This window comes from Crocodylus porosus, unplaced genomic scaffold (genome assembly GCF_001723895.1).
Source record: "Crocodylus porosus isolate Cpor-Errol unplaced genomic scaffold, CroPor_comp1, whole genome shotgun sequence".
Lineage (NCBI taxonomy): Eukaryota > Metazoa > Chordata > Crocodylia > Crocodylidae > Crocodylus > Crocodylus porosus.
The window spans coordinates 113,440,132-113,460,400 of record NW_017728886.1 but is presented as its reverse complement, the minus strand read 5'-3'; the positions used below and the strand labels follow the sequence as shown (position 1 = coordinate 113,460,400).

General features: G+C 39.4%; 1 protein-coding gene across 4 annotated transcripts in view; it reads left to right on the top strand.

Moving 5' to 3' along the window:
- FHOD3 (formin homology 2 domain containing 3) overlaps window positions 1–20,269 on the top strand; it is a 640,284-nt gene that overhangs the window by 100,250 nt on the left and 519,765 nt on the right. For all 4 annotated transcript variants that reach the window (XM_019540836.1, XM_019540820.1, XM_019540847.1 and 1 more), the window contains exon 3: window positions 876–940. In XM_019540836.1, the coding sequence (XP_019396381.1) occupies window positions 876–940 (65 nt within the window). The remainder of the gene's footprint in view (window positions 1–875; window positions 941–20,269) is intronic.

Genomic DNA, 20,269 nt, shown 5'->3' with positions numbered 1-20,269 from the left:
AGAAAAAAGGAACTTCTGCTTATTTTTATAACAAGGAAGGAATTACTCTCTTAGAAAGTTTGCCAGGAAAAATATTATATATATAATATGTATATGCATGTATACACGCACACACGTGTGTGTGTGTGTGTGTGTGTTTTTCCTGGCAGACTTTCTAGGAGAGCGATTTCTTCCTTGTTATTAAAAATAAACAAAACTTGCTCTTTTTCTGAAATAACTGTGGATAAAAAAAGGTGATATAAGGTATGGTAGTAGCCTGTGTCAAAGAGAAGAATCACAGTATTCCCTAGTGAAACATGGTTTTGATCCGGATAAAGTCACGATCCATTGCAAATTGCCCTGTGTTTATATGTAGGCAACTAGAGATAGAAACAGCTCCCTGAGGTCTAGATCCCATTCTTTCTCTTAGATGTCTGAGTGGCACTTTTAGGTACCTATGTCACTAACCACAACCCTGTTCCATTCTGCTCAATAATCACAAAAGGACTAAGACATCCAGACACATTATGGTTCTTCATTTCGACGTGGAATAATACCTAGATGAAATGGGCTTTAGCTTGTGGGGAAAAAAGATGCATTGTATTGATATGGGAATAGTAACTGACCGTATAATTAAGTACTTATCAAAATGGGTATGAGAAAGCATGTGGACAGAATTAAGATAATTTAACGTTATCTTTTCCTGAAATGCTTAACAATGAAAGGAATAGTTATGAAATATTGTTATGAAGGTTGAAACACTTTACTGCTTGTAATCTCACATCATTAATGTGAGATTCTTGCATAATCATGTTAAATGACCTTGAGCATTCAGGGTCTACTCTTCACTGTTTTGAATGCTTGGCATGAATATTTTCCATTTTTTTTTTCCCTAGGAGGGGTAAGAAGCACAGTATAATTCTGAGAACCCAGCTCTCCGTGAGAGTCCATGCCTGCATTGGTAAGTGACGTTCCACACACTTACCAGGATGGATGACCAATAAAAGAGAGAGTAGTCTAGGAAATGAGTTTTACCAGAATATTAATTAAGCTTGTTTTGTTGAAAGGTGGGATAAAGGATCATATCATTGTCACCTGTCTTCATGAATTCGGTAGAATCTTGCAAAGTAAACAAAATTTGGCCTTTTTTAGGGATGGGAAAGTGACAAATGTTGGTATTTTCTTCTTTTTCTGTTATGTCAATTTTCATAATTTATTTATTAAGAAACATAATGAAGCTTTTGGTATGTGTCACTGTAAGCTGGGAGTGACATTAATTATGTGGTGTGAAGACACTTAAAGCAAATGATGTATGCTGAGTCGAGACAGACCAGAGAAATTGCTAGTGACAGCAATTCCTGTGTTTTAATAGCACATAATATTTAATGCTCAGAATCTTGCAAATCTTGGTCATGCACATTGTCATTATTATGTCATTGATTTGAAAGAAATTCTGATTAGAATATTGCTTCTGTGAGAAAAGCTAATCGGAACTAATATTAAAATGTAGTTCAGGTGTACCTAAGCGATCTCATGGTGCCAGAATTGCATAAGGGGTGGTTCCTTTGCCATTGCATGTGTGGCAGAGTAGGTGCATAGCAGTGAAGATTTCTATCCAGCTCACTGTATAGCAACTCACTTAGGATCATAGAAATGTAGGTCTGGAAGGAACCTTACAAGGCCATCTAGTCTAGCCCTCTGTTCAAGGCAACCCCTACCAAGTGTGTATCCAACCTGCTTTTGAAGGAGATTCCACAATTTCTGTACATATCCTGTTCCAATACTTGACCACCCTCATAGTCCAAAAGTTCCTTCTAATTTTGAATGTCAGTTTCCCCTGCTGCAGTTGGAGGTCATTGCTCCTAATCCTGTCCCCAGTGGCCAAAGAGAAAAGCCCCATCTCCATTCTCCCTGTAATTTTTTTCAGGTATTTGAAGACTGTTATGAAATCCCTCCTCAGTCTTCTCTTCTCCAGACTATATGACTCTAGTTCTATCAGCCTTTCCTCATAAGTATTACTTCCCAGGCCCTGAAAGTATGTTTGTTGCCCTGTGCTAGACTTGCTTCAATCTGTCCACATCCTTCTTGAAGTCTGAGGCCCAAACTAAACACAGTACTCCAAGTGAGGCCTCACCAGTGCTGAATAGAGCAGAATAATTGTTTCTTTTGATTTGCAAGTGACACTCCTGTTAATAGAACCTAATATGCTGTTGGCTTTTTATCACTAACTGCACACTATTGGCTTATACTCATCTTATGGCTTATTGTACTCCCAAGTTACAAACCCGAGTGGTAGAAGCTACTACAAATGGCTGGAATGTCCTGGTGGTGTCATGTGCAAAGACAGTAAAGATGGTGTGAGCCCATAAAAAGAATATACTCCCTAGCTATTTTTTTTCTCCTTTAGTTTATCTCTTCAGTATTGGGTAATTTTGGCACTTTAATGTTTGTGCTGGGGTTGATTTGGGGGACAGCAGAACTAGGGACATGTGTGGTTTAAAGGTCCTCCTTTTTAAAGGTGAATGCTGAGTACAGATTCATTTTCTTTTTGAGATTTTTAATGTCAGAGTTCATGAAGTCAGATTTTGAATACTGCTAAACTTTTTTCTTAATCTCAGGTCACATTTTGAAATAGCTTTTCTGAGAATCTGAACAGCGCATAAACAACCTACAGAATTCCTTAAATGCCTCCTCTTGAGATCTGTCTCGAGGCTGCATGATGCAGAAACAGATTCCCCTAGACTAGTTGACTGAAGAACTACAGTAGACCATTATTAAGCTTATGTGCTTTGCCATTAGAGAAGAAGTAAGGATGCCAAGTCTAGGATGATTGTATAAATATGAATTAAATTAAAAACAGTTTGGAGACAGGCTTGTTCTGGTTAGGTATGGGAATTTTTTCAACAGAGCAGACCATTTGCACAAGAGAATATTTCATATGTTTCTTGGAGTCGCATTTTAAAAATATTTTTCATGTAAGGGTTTTAATTTGGCTGGAAAGCACTGGTTTAGGAATTAAAGCATCAGGTTCTGGGCTAGCTTATGCAATTACCTCATTTGCATCTGCTTGCATTTACAGTTGATTGACATATACAAATGCCCCTTGTTTGTATGCATTTAATTATGTACTTGTTAACTGTTTCTATTTGAAAATGTGTCCTAAAGCAGTGGTCGTAATGTTCATTTATAAATCATGAATTTAATTTTAAACAAAAATGGATCCAGGTTGCAAAATTTAGATCCAGATTTCCAACTTCTATGTTTGGAGGTGTTTGAGTATGCATTTTTGGATTAGTTTGTAATAGGCATGAGAGCCAACTGCAACATTTCAATCAGATTTCAGATCCAACCCCCTGTAAAAGTTTGGATTTTTTAGATCTCAGATGTTGATTCAGTCTGTGTCTGATTGTATTGTTGATTTAATAAACTTTTTTGAGACAATGGTGGGAATTTGAAGGCTTTGAGTGTAAGGATCACTCAGGAATGATGTGCGTCAGTGTACAGATGTCACTGAAGTGAAGGGGTGTTTCACTGTCCATGGTTATTATTTTTCATCTTGTGTATACATCCACATCATCTTCATGTTATGCCTTGTTTCAAAATATAAGCATTAGGTTTTACGGTTGAAAGATGTATTACTTTTTCAGGGTAGAGGCCAGGGACTAAGCAAACTGAGATGGTGTTTCATAGAATAAGAAACTTCTTTCCTCAGCTATTTTCTTTGGGTCCCACCCACCTATGTGCTATAATTACAATTGTCTTTCCTCACAATATGCTTGGAAAAGTTTGCGGTTAGAATGCAACTGGCTGTTCAAAGTCAACACTAGCACGCTATGGATGTTTATCAGAGAGCATTGTGTACTCTTTAACACTGTTGCCACATAGCTGTGATCAAGATTCCACATCTAGTCATCATTTCCGTTAAAGGTGACAGCAAAGAAATTGCTTTCTTCATAGAAGATACCCCGTGCATAAATTGGGCCAACATTTTTCCTCTCTGTAAAGCTGTTATTTTTCTTTTCCATTTTTGGACATAGATGGTCAAAATGTCTAAATATATATATATTATTATGTCTAAATATATATTTCCTGTATTAGGTGATTGTAGTCTCTTAGGAATTCATTGGGCTTTATTGTGAAAGGACTTAGTGGCTGCAAGCTAATCTATTGTGAGTTTTACAGAGACACATTCTAGGCGTGTCTGCACATACATTGATGTGCTTTTCCTAATTCACATTACATTTAGTACTTCTAGTATGAGGTACTAAATAAATGTGTATTAGGCTGTAGCACAAGCCTAATGTTTTTAGGTGATGCTTATGTGCAGTAGCTTATTCTGCTGTGCATTAACATATTATCTTGGTTTTTTACGTGTCCTCTATGTCCCAACTAGTCACTAAAGCAACTATTTAAAAGGGAGGTAGAAAGAGGTTATGTATGGTGGAATGCTTTTTATTATTTTAATCACTGAAATTGTCAGCAAATATAAGATACCAGGTATGTAATTTCAACATCCTGTCCTCCTCTTTTCTAATTTAACACCTAATTATTTTTCTTTGATTTTGGGGTCTTATTACATTGTATATCAAGCTCAAATTAAGGGCTTGCTGGAAGAAAGAACAAATAACTTTTTGCCACTACAACTCTTCTGTTGTTTGTCATGTTTTATATAACTCTGGTTCAGGTCTGTCAAAACAATGTTTAAGCAAGCTAAAAAGTTTCTAGGCAAGTTGTGATCTTTCCAATAAGTTTTTCTATCTAAAGACCTTTTTATTTAAAACATTTTTTGTTAAAAAAGCATAATTACAATCAGAATTGTGGACTCAGTCTTTCAGCCATCAAAGTTGATGTCAAGATTAGCATTGACATGAGTGGTGCAGGATCAGTCCTTAATGTACCTAGTTTTAGAGCCATTTTTCCTACAAAATCGGTCAAATTTTAGAGCTGGGTTTATGTAATGACATTTACAGTGAGTTATGGCTCTCTAGGCTAAATCTTACTGATTTGTACCTTAATAGAATTTTATTGTGGGCATGCATATGTTTAAATTTTAGGAGGATTATTTGAGGCCTTTGTACATTCCTCTGTAAATAAGGATATGACTTTAAAGAGGAAACATAAACACTGTTAGGAATCCTGTTAAGAAGATTAAGTTCCCAATATTTCTTGGACTAAATTGTAGGCCAGTTTACTTTCCCTAGCAACACCGCTGACCTTAGTGTCGGTGAGATATTAATCAAGTACTCACTGACCAAAATAGGGGAAGAGTTCTATTTTCCTTGAAAGTTTTCTGTAATGATAATGGCAAGGCAATTAGTATGTTATGTCTTCTGCTGATTTCATTATAGTAATGATCTCACTATTACTTTGCGATTCCCACATTTGTTTGTTGTACATATTAATTATTTCACAGTGTATACTGAGATGTTAAGCTATTTGGTGCATTTTCATTATATGAGCATATTTTAATATAGTACCTAGCATGATTGTGTGCCAGGCTTTGACTACAGCCTCTAGATGCTAACACGCATACTATAATCATGAAGTAATAGGTTTATGCCCATTTAGATATCTGAATGTGTGTATCAACTTATGATGTTCAATCAAGCTGTGGTAGTTTTGAAGGACCACAAATCTGTGACTGAAGCAGTGCTAATTCACTAAAGATATTTTAAAGCAATGCTCCAGTTACAGGTTGATATTGTATACCTAGACTTCCAAAAGGCCTTTGATCTGATAACTCAAGATGTTCTCACGAGAAAATTGGAGGATTGTGTGCTTAACTCTGAGACAGTCAGGTAGCTGAGAGACTGGCTGTGCAGGATGGGACCCGGAGAGTCATAGTGAATTGATCTGTGTCATCCTGGCAAGAAGTGGGCAGCAGTGTCTCACAGGGGTCTGTCTGTGCTTGGTCTGATAATTTTCAACATCCTTATTAACGATTTGGATGTGGTGGTGAAGAGCTCACTGGCCAAGTTCATGGACGACACCAAGTTATGGGGAAGCATGGTCACACTTGAAGATAGGCTACAGATACAGGCGGACCTAGACAGGCTAGCAAGTTGGGTGGACCGGAATCTGATGAAGTTCAACATCAAGAAATGTAAAGTGTTCCACCTTGGGATGAGCAACCCCAACACACCTATAGGCTGGGAGAGGACCTGGTAGTAGCTTACTGCTACACTAGGGGAGTACATCAAGGGATCGGTGAGACAGGGCACCCAAAGGGAAAACCAGGAGTAATGGTTCCTCACAGTCAGGGTGCCCAGACTGTGGAATAAGCTCCCTCTGGAGTTGATGTAACCACTTATCCTGGAAATCTTCAAGAGAAGACTAGACAGTCACTTTGCTGGGGTCACCTGACCCCCAGTTATCTTTCATGCTTGGTGCAGGGGGCTGGACGCAAGAATCTTCCTAGGTTCCCTCTGGCCTTAAGATCTATGTATATATGAAAATGTGAAAAAGCTTAAAATTAATGCAGATTCTTTTGTACAAATATAGAGTTCCTTTCTTCTTTTGAAATAATCACTTTCAATTATATTAAAGTATTGCTTTTCTTTGCTTATGGAATAAATATAATCATTCTTTTTGTTTATTTGGAACTTTATAAACATTATAATTTAATGTCAGAGCACCCCTTTAGGTCAGGGAATATGTTGTAGCAGGAGTAGCAGAAAGTCCATGACAATTTCCATTTTGTAAATCATTCAGTTTTCTGAAAATTCAGTTGTCCAGACTTTTGCCACCACTGTGCCATATAAGCCATTTACTTCCAATCACCCCCTTACTCCTAAAACCACATTCAAATTTTCTATGCGGCTTATTCTTACTCATGGTTTATCCTCCTCTAGATAGGTCCATAAATCCCTCTATGACACACATCTGTATCATGATGCCTGTGGGGAAACTCTAAATGATTAGAGGTTTATGGAGGGTACTGAGCTATAGCATTGCTAATTATTTTTGTGAAAATGGTTCAGAACCTTGGAGAATTGTCCCTGAAATGCCGAGGCCATAAGGCCTTCCCAGTTCTGCTCAAGTATTAGGATAAAACTGAGCCCCAGGTCCATAATGATATTTGGTACCATCTAACAAAGAAATTACTGTAGATAAACAATAGTGAAAAAGTTGTTACATGAAATTAACACAAGTATATAAAAGTATGAAAATGTAGTGTGAGAGCATGTAATATAAAAATGGATCTCCCACAGGGATGAATTAAGGTCCTGCATGAAATTATACTGTTAGTATTTCTTTTCTTCTGCATGGTTATCCTTGCTGGCTTAAAATTCTCTAACTGTTGGTGTGTTTGGCATTTATCAGTTTACACTGCACTGACAGTTGATCTAAAGTAGCAGTTGCAGACTCAATGAAGCACTTCCTGCTGATGTTCAGAAACTGTTCTCTAAATTGTTTCTTAGTTTAGTAAATGATATTCAGAGAAACTACAACTTGTATTAATTGTAATATAACCTCCCAAATATGCAGAAAAGCATGAATGTCATAATAAGCCTCTTATTTAGGTCTGTAAATTGTGATTTACTGACACAATGAAGGTCTCAAAGCAAAGAGGTTCTTTGGGTTCTTTGAGGGACATTTTACAGATTTCTGTTCAGTGTTAGACGTATCTAATAGAAAACATTTTGAGTTTGAAAGGCAGAACATGTGGAGAGCATTAGCAGCTCAGTAAAACGTGCAACCAATTCGGATTTAATTTAAAGGGAACAAAAGAGGTGCCTTGAGAATTTGTCGGAAGTGCTGTGGTTTAAGTTCATATGCTGATGGTAACAGAACAGCAAGAGAGGTGAGCTGAGAATGCTTTATTAAATACCTTCTCAACCTAGTGGGAAGGGAAAAGATGACAAATTCCAGTCTTAATTTGTTGCAATCATGATGCAGAGGGGCATTGCCCATTATTGATTTGCAGTCATGATATACGCCATGGTTCCTGCCATAGCTTAGCAAAAGGCATGGTTTAAATGAAGATAATAAACTACATGTTTATTAGATGTAAACTGAGATCATACAGAAGGAAAGATGAGAGAGGAATGCCAGGGTCTGAGGAGCTCTTCAGCCATTTCTTTTAAATCGCGTAATTTGAGTACTAGTTAGCACAGCACACGCAGTATCTTGGGGCTGTTTCCAGATGTGATTGGAGATATCTGATTCAGCTCCTTTTTAATTTGTGCAAAACATGAAATGGTTACAAAGAGCTACAAGAAAAATACCTTTTTGAGCTTTTCAGGATTATTTAAATTTACTTTACCCAGGCTGTGAAACACAGATGCTCCAAATCCAGTGGTTTCCAGATTAGATTCTGCAGAATATAAATCAGTGTAAGTGACTAATGATTTTACTTTAAAACAATATCTCCTTTTCTTTCTGCTGTTTGATTTTTCCAGTTCAGTTGGACGAGAGATCCTTGGTGCAAATTTGCAGGCAACCTACTTATCTGGATTAACCACAGCGCTTTCTCATAATCTGTTGTTACTCACCAAAGGAACAATGCAGTATGGAGTACCATTTTTGACCGACTCCACCTCTCCCCAGAACCTCTGTTGAGAATAATCCTTCTGATTTAAAATTCTGAAGATTTTTCTCAAGGCAGATTTATATTAGTTTAGGGAGACTCTTCAAAAAAAATGGTGAAATCTCCAGTAGTTACCTTGGGAAATACAATAAAAATCATAATCTTTGTAATGCCCCAAGATTTCAACATCAGTAAAGTAATAAGAAGTCATGAATCAGAGAAATCAAAGCCTTGATTAGCAGTGGCCTGTGCTATATATATCCTGTTTCAAGAGGTCTTGTTCCAGTTTTGAGAGGACATCTGTAGAGAGTACTGGGCTGAAACTTTGAGCATTTGAAAGTTTACCCTAGTTCTCTTGTGAAAATACAACAGAAGTCAACAGGAATCCTCTGAATCAGGTTATCAGTATTCTGACTCTTTTTGGTTTTATCTTTTTGCTAATTCTGGATTTCTAGATTGATTTCTTTTTCTCTTGTTACAATTTATAATTGTGGGTTAAAAAAAAAAAAAGGCTCCTTCAACAATTTTAGCAAATGTGATTGAACTCTAAACAAAGTTTATAGCTGTGTTTATAGCCAGTTTTCTTTTGCTGTCCTGACAAAATTAAATGTTAAAGTAGAGAAATGGGTATTACAACGCTGGATTTTCCCTAGTGTTAAACCTGTTCTAGCTATTTTTTCATGTTGTGTAAGACACTAATATGGAATTTAAAAAAAAAAAAAGATTCCCACTAAAGATTGGTTGGTATTATTTTTGTGGTGTGTGTAATTACACATTAGCCTCTTTGGAGCTTAAAATACAAAACAAAACACACAAAGAAGTGTTAATGTTACACTTTTATACTACCTTCCATCTTGTTTTTTCAAACTTTAATGAATGAAATTTCATATCAGCCTTGAGAGGGCAGGTAAATATTAATTCAGAATGTTTTGTGCTTTCAGTAATTGTGATGTCACATCTGAACAACTGGCATCCCAATTCTGATGTCATTTTAAACTTCGCAGTCTGCAAGCTGGATGAAAATTATTTTAAAACTGAGTAGTCATATATATACTGCTTATAACAGGTAAGCGAGTGTCTGCTCCTGTAAATATTTACTAATGAGCTATAGTGTTTACCCCTGTGGATAGATTATATCCCTCTTCGTATAAAAACAATGTATTATTCCTATTAACTGTACAAATATTCAAAAACAAATATTAGTTTTTAATTACCTGTTTAAAAAGTATTTACTTATAACTAAAACCAGGGTAGAAACTGTCATTTTGTAAGTGTTGTCTTTTCCTAGGATGAGCTATCATTAATGGCCCTAAAGTCTTACTGTCGTGGAGATTGATGGAGTCCTTTCCTTGGCTTTTACAGGCTTATGTCTGATTATTAAGTTAGAATGCACTTTGAATGTGCAGCATATTAGTTTGTGGTCTGAGAGGAGTTGTGACTCAAGCAAGCTGAGTGGTCAGATTTTCAGCTGTTGGAAAGCAGGAGAGCTCCACTGACTACAAAGGAGTAGACTAATGTAGGCCAGTCAAAGATAATGTAGGCCACTGCTACATTCTTGAAGTTCATGGCACTGGTTCACAGCCTTTTATGTATCACAGCCCCTTTGGTCATCCATAATATTAAGCTGGCAGAGATGGTTCCAGGAAGGTGCACCACTCTTCCATGGCTGCTGATGTTCCCAGCTGACCTGGGCTCAGGGGAGGTCCTAAAACTGCTCCTATCTCAAGGAGAACCAGGTTTGGCAGGAGACTGATGTGCAGTGGATGGTTTCTTTTTCCTGCACTTGCTGCCTCCTGCTCCCCTATGTTCTCCACTGGCCAGGAGTAAACACTGGAAATAGGAACCCATCCCACACTGTTGCTGCTGTTTGTCCCCAGCTAATGCAGGCAAGGGGTAGGAGGGTCCCAGAGCTGTTCCTTCCCCACTCCAGCTGTGGACTACAGGAAACAGGTGAGCAAGGTGTCAGGCTTGGCCAGGGCCATGGCATCAGTGGCACACAGGTTCTTTCTTTTAGCATCTGCTCTCGGTCAGCAGGAGACACTTGGGTGGGGATGCCAGCTAGGGGGAGCAGGTGCTAGAAAAAAGAACCAATTTGCTGTCAGTGCCATCCCTGGCTGAGCCTGGCTCACTGCACAGTTGCTTCCTACAGGTCCTGACTGGAGCAGAACTGGATCAGCTTTTGGGTTTGCCTCCATGTCCGGCTCAGCTCAGGGCAACAGTAATGTCTTCTCCCTTTCTGGCTCCCCTGTGTCCACCAACCCAGGGGTTCTAGCTACACCTTGCCTCCATTCCCCCCATGGTCTGAGGGGAGCTGTGCTGCACACACCTTCAATACATCTGGGATCTGCCCATGCAAACTGGGAATTGACTTGAGGTGCCTCAGCAGTATGGGTAGGGAAACAGCAGAACCCCTTTGTTGGATGGCGGGGGGCTGTAATCTCTGTGATTTAAAAACCAGGCTGTACAGAGGTTTGATGCATGTATCCAAATTGATTTGTGCCCTGCAGACTATCTGTGATGACACTGCATTTCATTTCTCATAAAACTACATTTATTTTTTATAATAAATGAGATGTAAGCTCTTCAGAAACTGGTAGGCGACTGCAGAAGTGTCGGTGGATAATAATGACCTCTATAAAAACCATTACAGTACTTGGCCATGCAGTAAATATGACTAAGTAGCTCCATTTTAGTTCATATTTACACTTTGAGAAATTTACAAAAAGGCATCGTAGATTTAATTAAATATATAAATTCTTGCACTCTAAAAAAAAAAAAAAAAAAAAAATTACAACTTTTCATAACCTTCTCTTTTTGCCAATAACTGAACTATACTTCATATAAATTCCTTTTTAATTCTTTCCACTTACAAAGCGGAGTTTCTGTTGCCAAAAGAAAAGTCAATTTGTGGCTTCTGGGATTAGATGAAGACCAACAAACTCATTTTACTTTACAGTTAACCAGAACTCTACCAAGTCCTAGATGGTAAATGAAAAGGTTATAATTATTTTAAATACCCTCAAATGAATTAGCATTATGTTTAGAATACAGCTGAGTGTCCAGTCTCTTGCCTGGGTCTGAACAAGTTCCAGATGCAGAATACATACTACAATGAATGTATATGATTCAGATTTGTTTACTGAAACCTTACAGCCAGGACTATTTTAAACTCTGCTCTGCCCAACTTGTTAGGTTAAATCAGCAAAACAATGATAAGCACCTAGGAGATGCTGTGAAACAGACACTGTGAAAGAGGTTGGTGTGTCATTGGTGTTCCATACCTTGTCACTTACATCCTTTGTTACATAAGGAAAATCGAGGCACATTCGTGTAATTTCTCAGTCTGAGCTATGGCAAGCAGAATTGGCAAGAAATGAAACAACAGCTGCTCACCAGAATGAACGCACACCAAAAATCTATCCAAGACAAGAATACCCAATTACCTGTAGGGGCACATTTCTCACAAGAAAACCACTTTCTCCCCAGTCTCACAGTTCTAATCCTCAAAAGGAATTTACAAAATACCTTTCACAGACAAGCCTTTGAACTTCACTTCATCAATCTATTGGATACAAAAAATCATGGACTAAATATAGACATTGGATTTATGACACATTAGAACCTGCCTAACATCTGACTCCCCAGGTAAACCCTCCACTTTTTACCAGCTACTCTTATTCCCTTCCCCACCACCCTTCTGTCTCTCATCCTTTGACTACAGCTACATTCATTCCCCCTTGCCACCCCCACCTACCTGTCTCTCACCTACTGACCACCTCAATTTACATTTTAACTGACTGCATTTCTTGCATACATACTGGCCTCTGGCTGCTTTATGACTGCATCCAGGAAGAGCACAGACCACCTGCAGATCCTTCCTCAGCCTGATGAAGGGTGTTTGTGCCTGAAAGCTTGCTAAGAAGAATTTTCCAATTATTTGAATTGGTCTAATAAAAGATATTGGATTTACCCACAGAATCTTCTCTGGCTAAATACAGTGGTATTTGTTTTTTTCTACACTTCTCTTGCAGTTGCTTGACTGAAAATATCATATCAGTGGTGGAGCACCTTGAGTGAAAACTGCACTGACTTTCAGGGTAGGTTCCTTCACTAAGAGTGTGGCCTAGGAAGCATGATATGAGTTAGTTTTTTTCATGGTGTTCAACAGGGAAATACCACTGTAGTTGTCAGAGTCTCTTTTGTACAACTTCTTCATTGAATTATCTGCATTTTTCTATGTCTTTAGGTTAGCTGATGTTTATCTGAGGACAATTGGAAGTTTTCTACAGTGGATATTTTTGACATTTGATTCTGACTCTGCAGCAGACTGTGTCAGTGTCACAGTCAGCGCTGTAGTAAGATCTCATATGAAGGATTTCTTTCAGGTGGTTATGCCTGGTCAGTACTAGATCTAATTGGTGTCAGTGCCCTGATCTTGGAAGTTTCCGCAATGTCTTGTGTCTTGTGATTTTCTCAGTGAAGTAGGTGTTGGTAACAGATTTTGATCTGCACAAAGTTCTAACACTCACTGGGCACTTTCATTCATATTAGCAATTCCACGTTGGCTCAGGATACCAGGTCAGTTCTTAAAACTACATCCAGCTCTTGCATTGAAGTTGCCAGATAGTATAATGGTCTAATTTCTCCTTTCCTTAAGTTGTTGGTAAAAAAAATATTCTTGTCTTTGTCACTAGCTTGAAGGGTAGGTCCTAAACGAAGTCACGCTAAACAGCATGATGAAGCCGTTCTGTGTATGAAGCCGTTCTGTGTATGAACACTGAGCATGATGACTTGAATAGTTACAACAGTGTGGCTTTCAGAGAAAGAAATAATAAGCTGTTTCTAATAGCAAAGCCTAGTCCCTGCTCTCTTCTGTCTCCTGCTGGCTTCCCTGTGCCAGAATATTGTGTTATCATTCTCGTGGATACAGCCTGTATCTGAGAGCTGAGTTTCTGATAATGCAGCAATGTCGATTCTGAGTCAATCAATTCATAGTGGTGTTGTTTCTGTAAGTTTGGTAAATGCAATACTAGAAAAACATGTCAGGGAAATTTGAATTCCAGTTTCTTTTATGTTTGTTACATTTTTCAAAGGAATTATGGTCTTTAAAACCCAAATACCCCAAAATTCAGCTGTCTGAAAACATTTTGTCTTTATTTTCCAGTCTAGTATTTCTACTTGTGTTGGTGTATGATTGACTCTTGCTACTGCTTTGGAGTTGTGAGTTTGAGGCTTGTTTTGGATGCATGCTTAGGGTTGTACCCAGTCAATCCAGATACCAGTGGTAAACTAGGATAGGGTGTGAGAGGTGGCCAAACATGATTGCTAGCTACGTCTCTCCTTTGGATGTCATTGGCTGTAGAAACTGGTGTGCCTTAACCACACTGGCCCGATGGGCTTTTAGGTTACAGTGAACTTTTGACTTTACTACTTCTATATATGAAATTATACTAGCATTAGATTACACACTGCTAAAATGTTCATCGCGGGTGTTGGTAGTCCCTTTTTCTTCTTTCCATCCTCTCTCATGTCTGGCATTTGTAGTTGTGGAACACATGACATGCTAACAATAGTATCACTCAAGTCTTTGTACTTCAATGTAAGTTGCACTCCGTGTGGAATGGAGAGAGGACCAGCTTATCCACAGTAACGATTGCAGTAGTCATTACTACAATGTCTTGCCTTGCCATTATGTGCCTGGGGAGCTGGTAATAGGCTGTTTGAATTGAGCAACCCTAGGATGTGTACAGACACACAAGACCTAAACCAGGTTAATTCGTACTAGTGTAGTTTTCCCCATGGTTTTTTGCATGGGTAATTCTACAGCAGATTCAAGTTACAGTGGTATAAGCATTTGTCCATTTCTTTCTTTTCATTGCTATAAGCAGGTTAAACAAATGTGACCATGTTGTGTGTCCAGGCCCACAGTCTCACACATATATGGACTGTGTGTGTATGTAGGTGGGTGTGTGATCAAAGAAGTGCACAAAAAGACAAATTAGCCATATTTAGAAATGATGGTGTCATATTATAAGAGAGATTTAGCATTTAAATCATTAAATTTAGTCCAGGGGAAACTTGCACTGTAGAACAATTCTCCCCCCAAGTCAAACAAACAAAAACTAATGGCAATCTCAACAGTGGCAAGGCGGAATAACTTCTCAGATGTACAGAATATATGTAATCACATCAACCCATCTGACTGTTAAGAGAGTACCTGGGAGTGCCCATTCAAGTTTTGCACTAGAGCGTGAGTTTGATGAAGCTGAAACATGTATTGTTGGATGCATCTGTTGGAAGTTCAAGTGGAAGATGTATCAAATATTGGAATGTGTTATCAGTGATGTTCTAAGCAACACAAGGGATAAGGGAAACTTCCCTTCACTTAATATTTCCCTGCTTTTGAGATTTTCAGTTGGTATTTGACTATACCATTTTTTGTGCATTTAGACATTGGTTTAGATACTGTTGTTAAAACTAAGACTGTCCCTTTTACCTTTAAACTTAATAAATCTAATAAAAAAAATTAGTAGCTGATAAAACACCTCTTAAAACTAAACTCAAGCAGAAGCTACTGAGATAAGCTGTGGATTAGTGGTGTGATCCCTTGTGTGCAAAGGAAGCTGGAACTTATAAACCACATCAGTTTATGTAGTGTTTCTTAAGACTTTAGGTTTAATGTGGTACATGTAAAAGCCCTTATCCAAGTTACTTTAAGACACTAAATATTGTCACTGGCGTTGACTGTTAGAACCTGTAGATACACTTTTGCTTGCAAACTATGCTTCCCACTCATTCCCACCCTACTCTGTTGACAAGAAGTATGGTGTACTTCAACAGTAAAAGTGCATTGTAATTTTGTCTGGTCTAAAACAGGCATATCAAATTAAGTTGATGATACATTGGGAAGGAAAGGGTACATACTGGATAATTTCCTTGTTCCTTCCTAAATTTAGGCTCATTGTAAAGCCTGCTTAGCATCAAGAACTGTTTTTGTGAAACTTGGTCAGTTCAGAGCATAGAAGGCTTCTGGTCTGGTCAGGTGCAGGAGAAATCTGAAAGGTCAGTCTCATTGCTGCCCTGTGCCTAGGTTTATCTCAGTCCTTCTGTGACAAGCAGAGCTTATTTTACCAGGGTATGAGGGGCAGTTGAGCTGTTTAAGAAGATGAGGATGATGATGATCCCAGTAAGAAGACAGCCAGCTGTCATTGCTTTTCCACATCTCTTTTTCTCTCTTGTGACTTATAATGTGGTAGCTGTATCAGATATACAGAGAAGGTCTTGTAACTCTTCCTTGGATGTTGGGCTAATGCGCATGATGCAGAATTCAAGAAACACAACAAACTAAAGTAAATGTGGTCAAATATATGCCTGAAGAGAGCTGCTCCAAAATGCCTTGATTAAAACACTTAATAGAAGGATTTGTTTCAGAGACTGTTCACTGGAATGTTTATTAATTTCCAGATTATTAAAACTCTTTTAGAGCTCACGAGTACCTCTTCACTTCCTCCTCCAAGGGGCAGGTACATTTTCAGTCCCTTCATCCCTGAGTCCTTTGTATCGTAGCCATCTCTGGAATAGAGTCATAGATTGTAAGGGCTGGAAGGGATCTTGCAAGATCATCGGGTCCCGCCCCCTGCACTAAACAGGAAAGACAACTGGAGTCAGTTAGCCCCAGGGAGGTGACCGTCCCTTCTTTTGAAGATTTCCAGGGTAGGTGATTGCACTAACTCTGGAGGGAGCCTGTTCCATGGTATGGACACCCTAACTGTGAAGAAGTTTTTCCTAGTGTTAAGCCTAAAATGGTCTTCCAGGAGTCTGTGGCCATTACTCCTGGTTTTCCCCAAGGGTGCCCTGGTGAACAGTTGCCAAGCCCCTGATGTATTTCCCTGAGGTAGTGGTAAGCTGCTACTAAGTCCCCTCTCAGCCTTTCTTCGTATGGCTTGTCATACAAGTCTCTGATCATACGTGTGGCTCTCTCTGGACTCTCTCGAGCTTTACCATGTCCTTGTTGAAGTGTGGCGCCCAGAACTGGACACAGTACTTTAGCTGCAGTCTCAGCAATGCTGAGTAAAGTGGAAGAATAACTTCCTTGGTTTTGCTTGAGATGCATTGATTGATGCATGCCAGAGTAGTATTTGCCCTGCTGGCTACAGCGTTCCACTGCAACTCATATCCATACTGCTGTCTATTATTACCCCTAGGTCCCTTTCAGTCATGGTGCTGGTCAATTTGGCACTGCCGAGCCTGTAGGTATGTTGGGGATTGTTCGTCCCCAGCACTTTACATTTCTAAATGTTGAACTTCATCTAGTTCCGATCCGCCCAACTTGCTAGCCTGTCTAGGTCTGCCTATATCTGCAGCCTATCTTCAAGGGTGACCATGCTTCCCTATAACTTGGTGTCATCCGTGAACTTGGCCAGTGAACTCTTCACCCCCATATACAAATCATTGATAAAGACGTTGAAAAGAACTGGACCAAGCACTGACCCCTAAGGGACGCCACTGGCCGCTTATCATCAGGATGAGATGGATCTGTTCATTAGAACTCTCTGGGCCCTACCTTGTAGTCAACTTCCTACCTACCTGACTGTCGAGCAGTTAAGTCCACAGTCTTCAAATTTTCTCATGAGAACATCATGGGATACCAGATCAAAGGCCTTTTGGAAGTCAAGGTATACAATGTCAACCTCCTCTCCCTTATCCAGGTGGTGAGTTACTTGACCATAAAAGGGGATGAGGTTGGTAAGATGCGTACTGCCTGCAACGAAGCCATGCTGGCTGTCATTCAGAATCCTACCTTCTGCAAGTGTATTACACGTAGACTCCTTAATGAATTTTTCCAGGATTTTCTCTGAGATAGAAGTTAGGCTAATTGGCCTATAGTTACCCGGGTCCTCTCTCCTCCCCCTCTTGAAGGTGGGCATGCCATTGGCTCTCTTCTAGTCCTCAGGCACCTTTCTGGAGTGCCATGAGTTTTAGAAGAGTTTTGCCAGGGGTTCTGTGATGACTACAGCCAGCTCTTTCAGCATCCTCTGATGAAGTTCACCTGGTCCTGCTGACTTATATATGTCTAATTTTTTTAATTGATCATGCACCAGTTCAACGTCAATAGTAGGAAGGTGGTCATTTCCACCATGCCCATTCTCTGCCCTGTCTGGCATGATTTTTCCCTTGGCCTGGTGGAATACCGAAGCAAAGTAGTCATTCAGGAGTTTGCAGTTTCCCCCCTGCAGTTTGACCCAGAGGGTTTCAAGGTGTTGTTGGAGCCAATGTTCCTGGTTAGCTAAGAATGAGGAAGGAAAAAGTGCCGGGGCCACTACTGAATTATTTAGTAAAGGTGACCACGTCTAGATGGCAGCACACTTGATTCTGCTGAGAGCTGTGATTTGAAAACCTTTCCTCAAACATACCCATGTTGGAACATCCCACACCTCATGCCATGAAGCAAACTGAGGAGCTTATTCAGTGATTTGTAACTTGTTGGACTCGAGGCACCCCTCATTAGAAGCGAGATACCCCTCCATAACTTTGCAAAGTGAGTGGCACCCAATTAAAAAAAACTAGGTTATATATTACAATGCTTACCTCCTTGCAGAGGGGCTGGGCAGTACTGGTGGAGGGTTGTTCAGGCAGGTATGAGCCTGAGCCTTGCTTATCTGCTTATATCTTTATAGCTTACACCTTGTGGCACTCTTGAAAGGATCTGGCAGCACCCCAGTGATCAGAGAATCACTGATCTATTCACTGTACCTTCCAGAATTCCCCTTAGAGTGGTGCATTGCCAGGTGCCATCTGCATGAGTCTGTGCCTTTCCATTTTGCCCTGTGTTGCTATTATTACATTTGTCATATGACTGTTTTATTACTTGATTTTCATGTACCCAATCCACAGCTGCTTAATCTCAATATTTATTTGGTCAATAGTAGAAGAGACTTTAGTGGGAATTTTCTGTGGTAAGAACTATAGGATTTAATCCTGTGTTTTTATGTAAGGACTGCTATCTCCATCAGAGTTGGCATGTCCTTTTGAGCAGCTGTTAGTACCTTGTGGTGCAAGGCATTATAACAAACAGGCACGAGGAGTAATAATCATGGAGCCTGACCTCCCCTTAAGCCTCAGGAGAGTACGTAAACAATCTAAACACAAAAGACATACAAGCAATTTTTGTAGGAATGTCCCGCCTAAGCCTCTTTCTGGGGAATGAACAAACTGGAAAAATGCATAGTACGTACAAGAATGTAGTTGTCTAATTACATTTGTTTTAATGTCTGGGATTTGTTGTTTGCTGTACAGAATACAAAAAAGGAAAAATATTTAGGTTTTGTAACTCCTTAAGTTTTTGCAGTCTAATAGGGAAAAACAGGGGGGGAAAAAGAGGGGAAGACTCAGTGGTAGTTTGGGGTGGGAGATCATGACCTTTTCTCATGTGAGCATAAAGTTTAAAGCAGTGGTCCTGATTCTTTTTTCTCATAGGCTGTTTATTACTGGGGTAACTCCACCGTCTTCACCTTGGTCTTTTTTGATTGACCCCAGTATCTTGCTGAGCAGAACTGAGTCCCTGGGCCTCGGTGATACTGCCCATGTGAGGAAAGATTGCAGAATGTGTGTCCTAAATTATAGCATTCTAATTAGTGTCTTTTACTTTCACCTTTATCTTTGTGTAACTGTGATCCAGGATGCCAGTTTGTGTTGGCAGCAGGTTTACAGAAGGAATCCCATTCTTTGCCAGGCTCTGAGAGTGGTTATTCTGCAACAAACCTGGTTTGGGAATTTTTTTTCTTCCAGTGATATTTATATAGGGAGGGTTAGTTTCTGTAATGATGAGATTGCTACATTAAACAGTGATTCCAAAAAGGCCTACATATTGTAACTCATTTCACTTAAAAGAAAATACAGCATGAAATAAAGGTCTTTTACCTGTCCTTTTGTTTCCCTCTCAAGTTTTCTGTGCCTGATACCCATGCTGTGTTACATCTATCATGGACAGATGGGACTAGTGGGATCCTAGATGACAGGTGTGTGGTCCAAAAGGTTTTTGCAATCCCAGACTTCCCCGATGAAATTATCTTTTTGAGAACATTACCCAAGTTAACAAAGCCATCACAATAGACTCTCAGTGTATTGCATTACTCTTTTACCAACATTTTCAACTGGGAGAATTCCTGAATGTGATACTGCCACTTTAAGAGTCAAAGGCATTTGCCTGTAGTGGAGTTAGGGAACTTTTAAGTTTTTCTGCTTAGAAGCCTTGTTTCTCTTGGTTTTGTTGCTAACTTATTCTCTATTCAGGGTCAAATCACCATCACGAATCTTCTCAGTTTGGAAATATGCTGTTCTTTATGGCAGCCATCTTGTTCAAGTTATCTGAAGTAATGTTTATATGGTAGAAACCAGAAAATGGGCAGAAAATTACCAGTCTGAATGCTTGTTTCACTTTTGGTCTATTTAATAAGAAATCAGTAATATGTCTGTATGTATTTCTGACCTGGCACCTTACAGTATCATGGAATCATAGAAAATTAGGATTGAGAGGGACCTCAGGAGGTCATCTAGTTCAGCCCTAATATCTTATAGTTTCTAGGGTTGGAAGGGACCTGAGCAGATCATCGAGTCTGAGCCCCTGCCATGGCAGGAAAGAGTACTGGGGTTAAATGACCCCAGCAAGGTGTACATCTAGCCTCCTCTTAAAGACCCCCAGGGTAGGAGCCAGCACCACTTCTCTTGGAAGTTGGTTCCAGATCCTAGCTGCCCTGACAG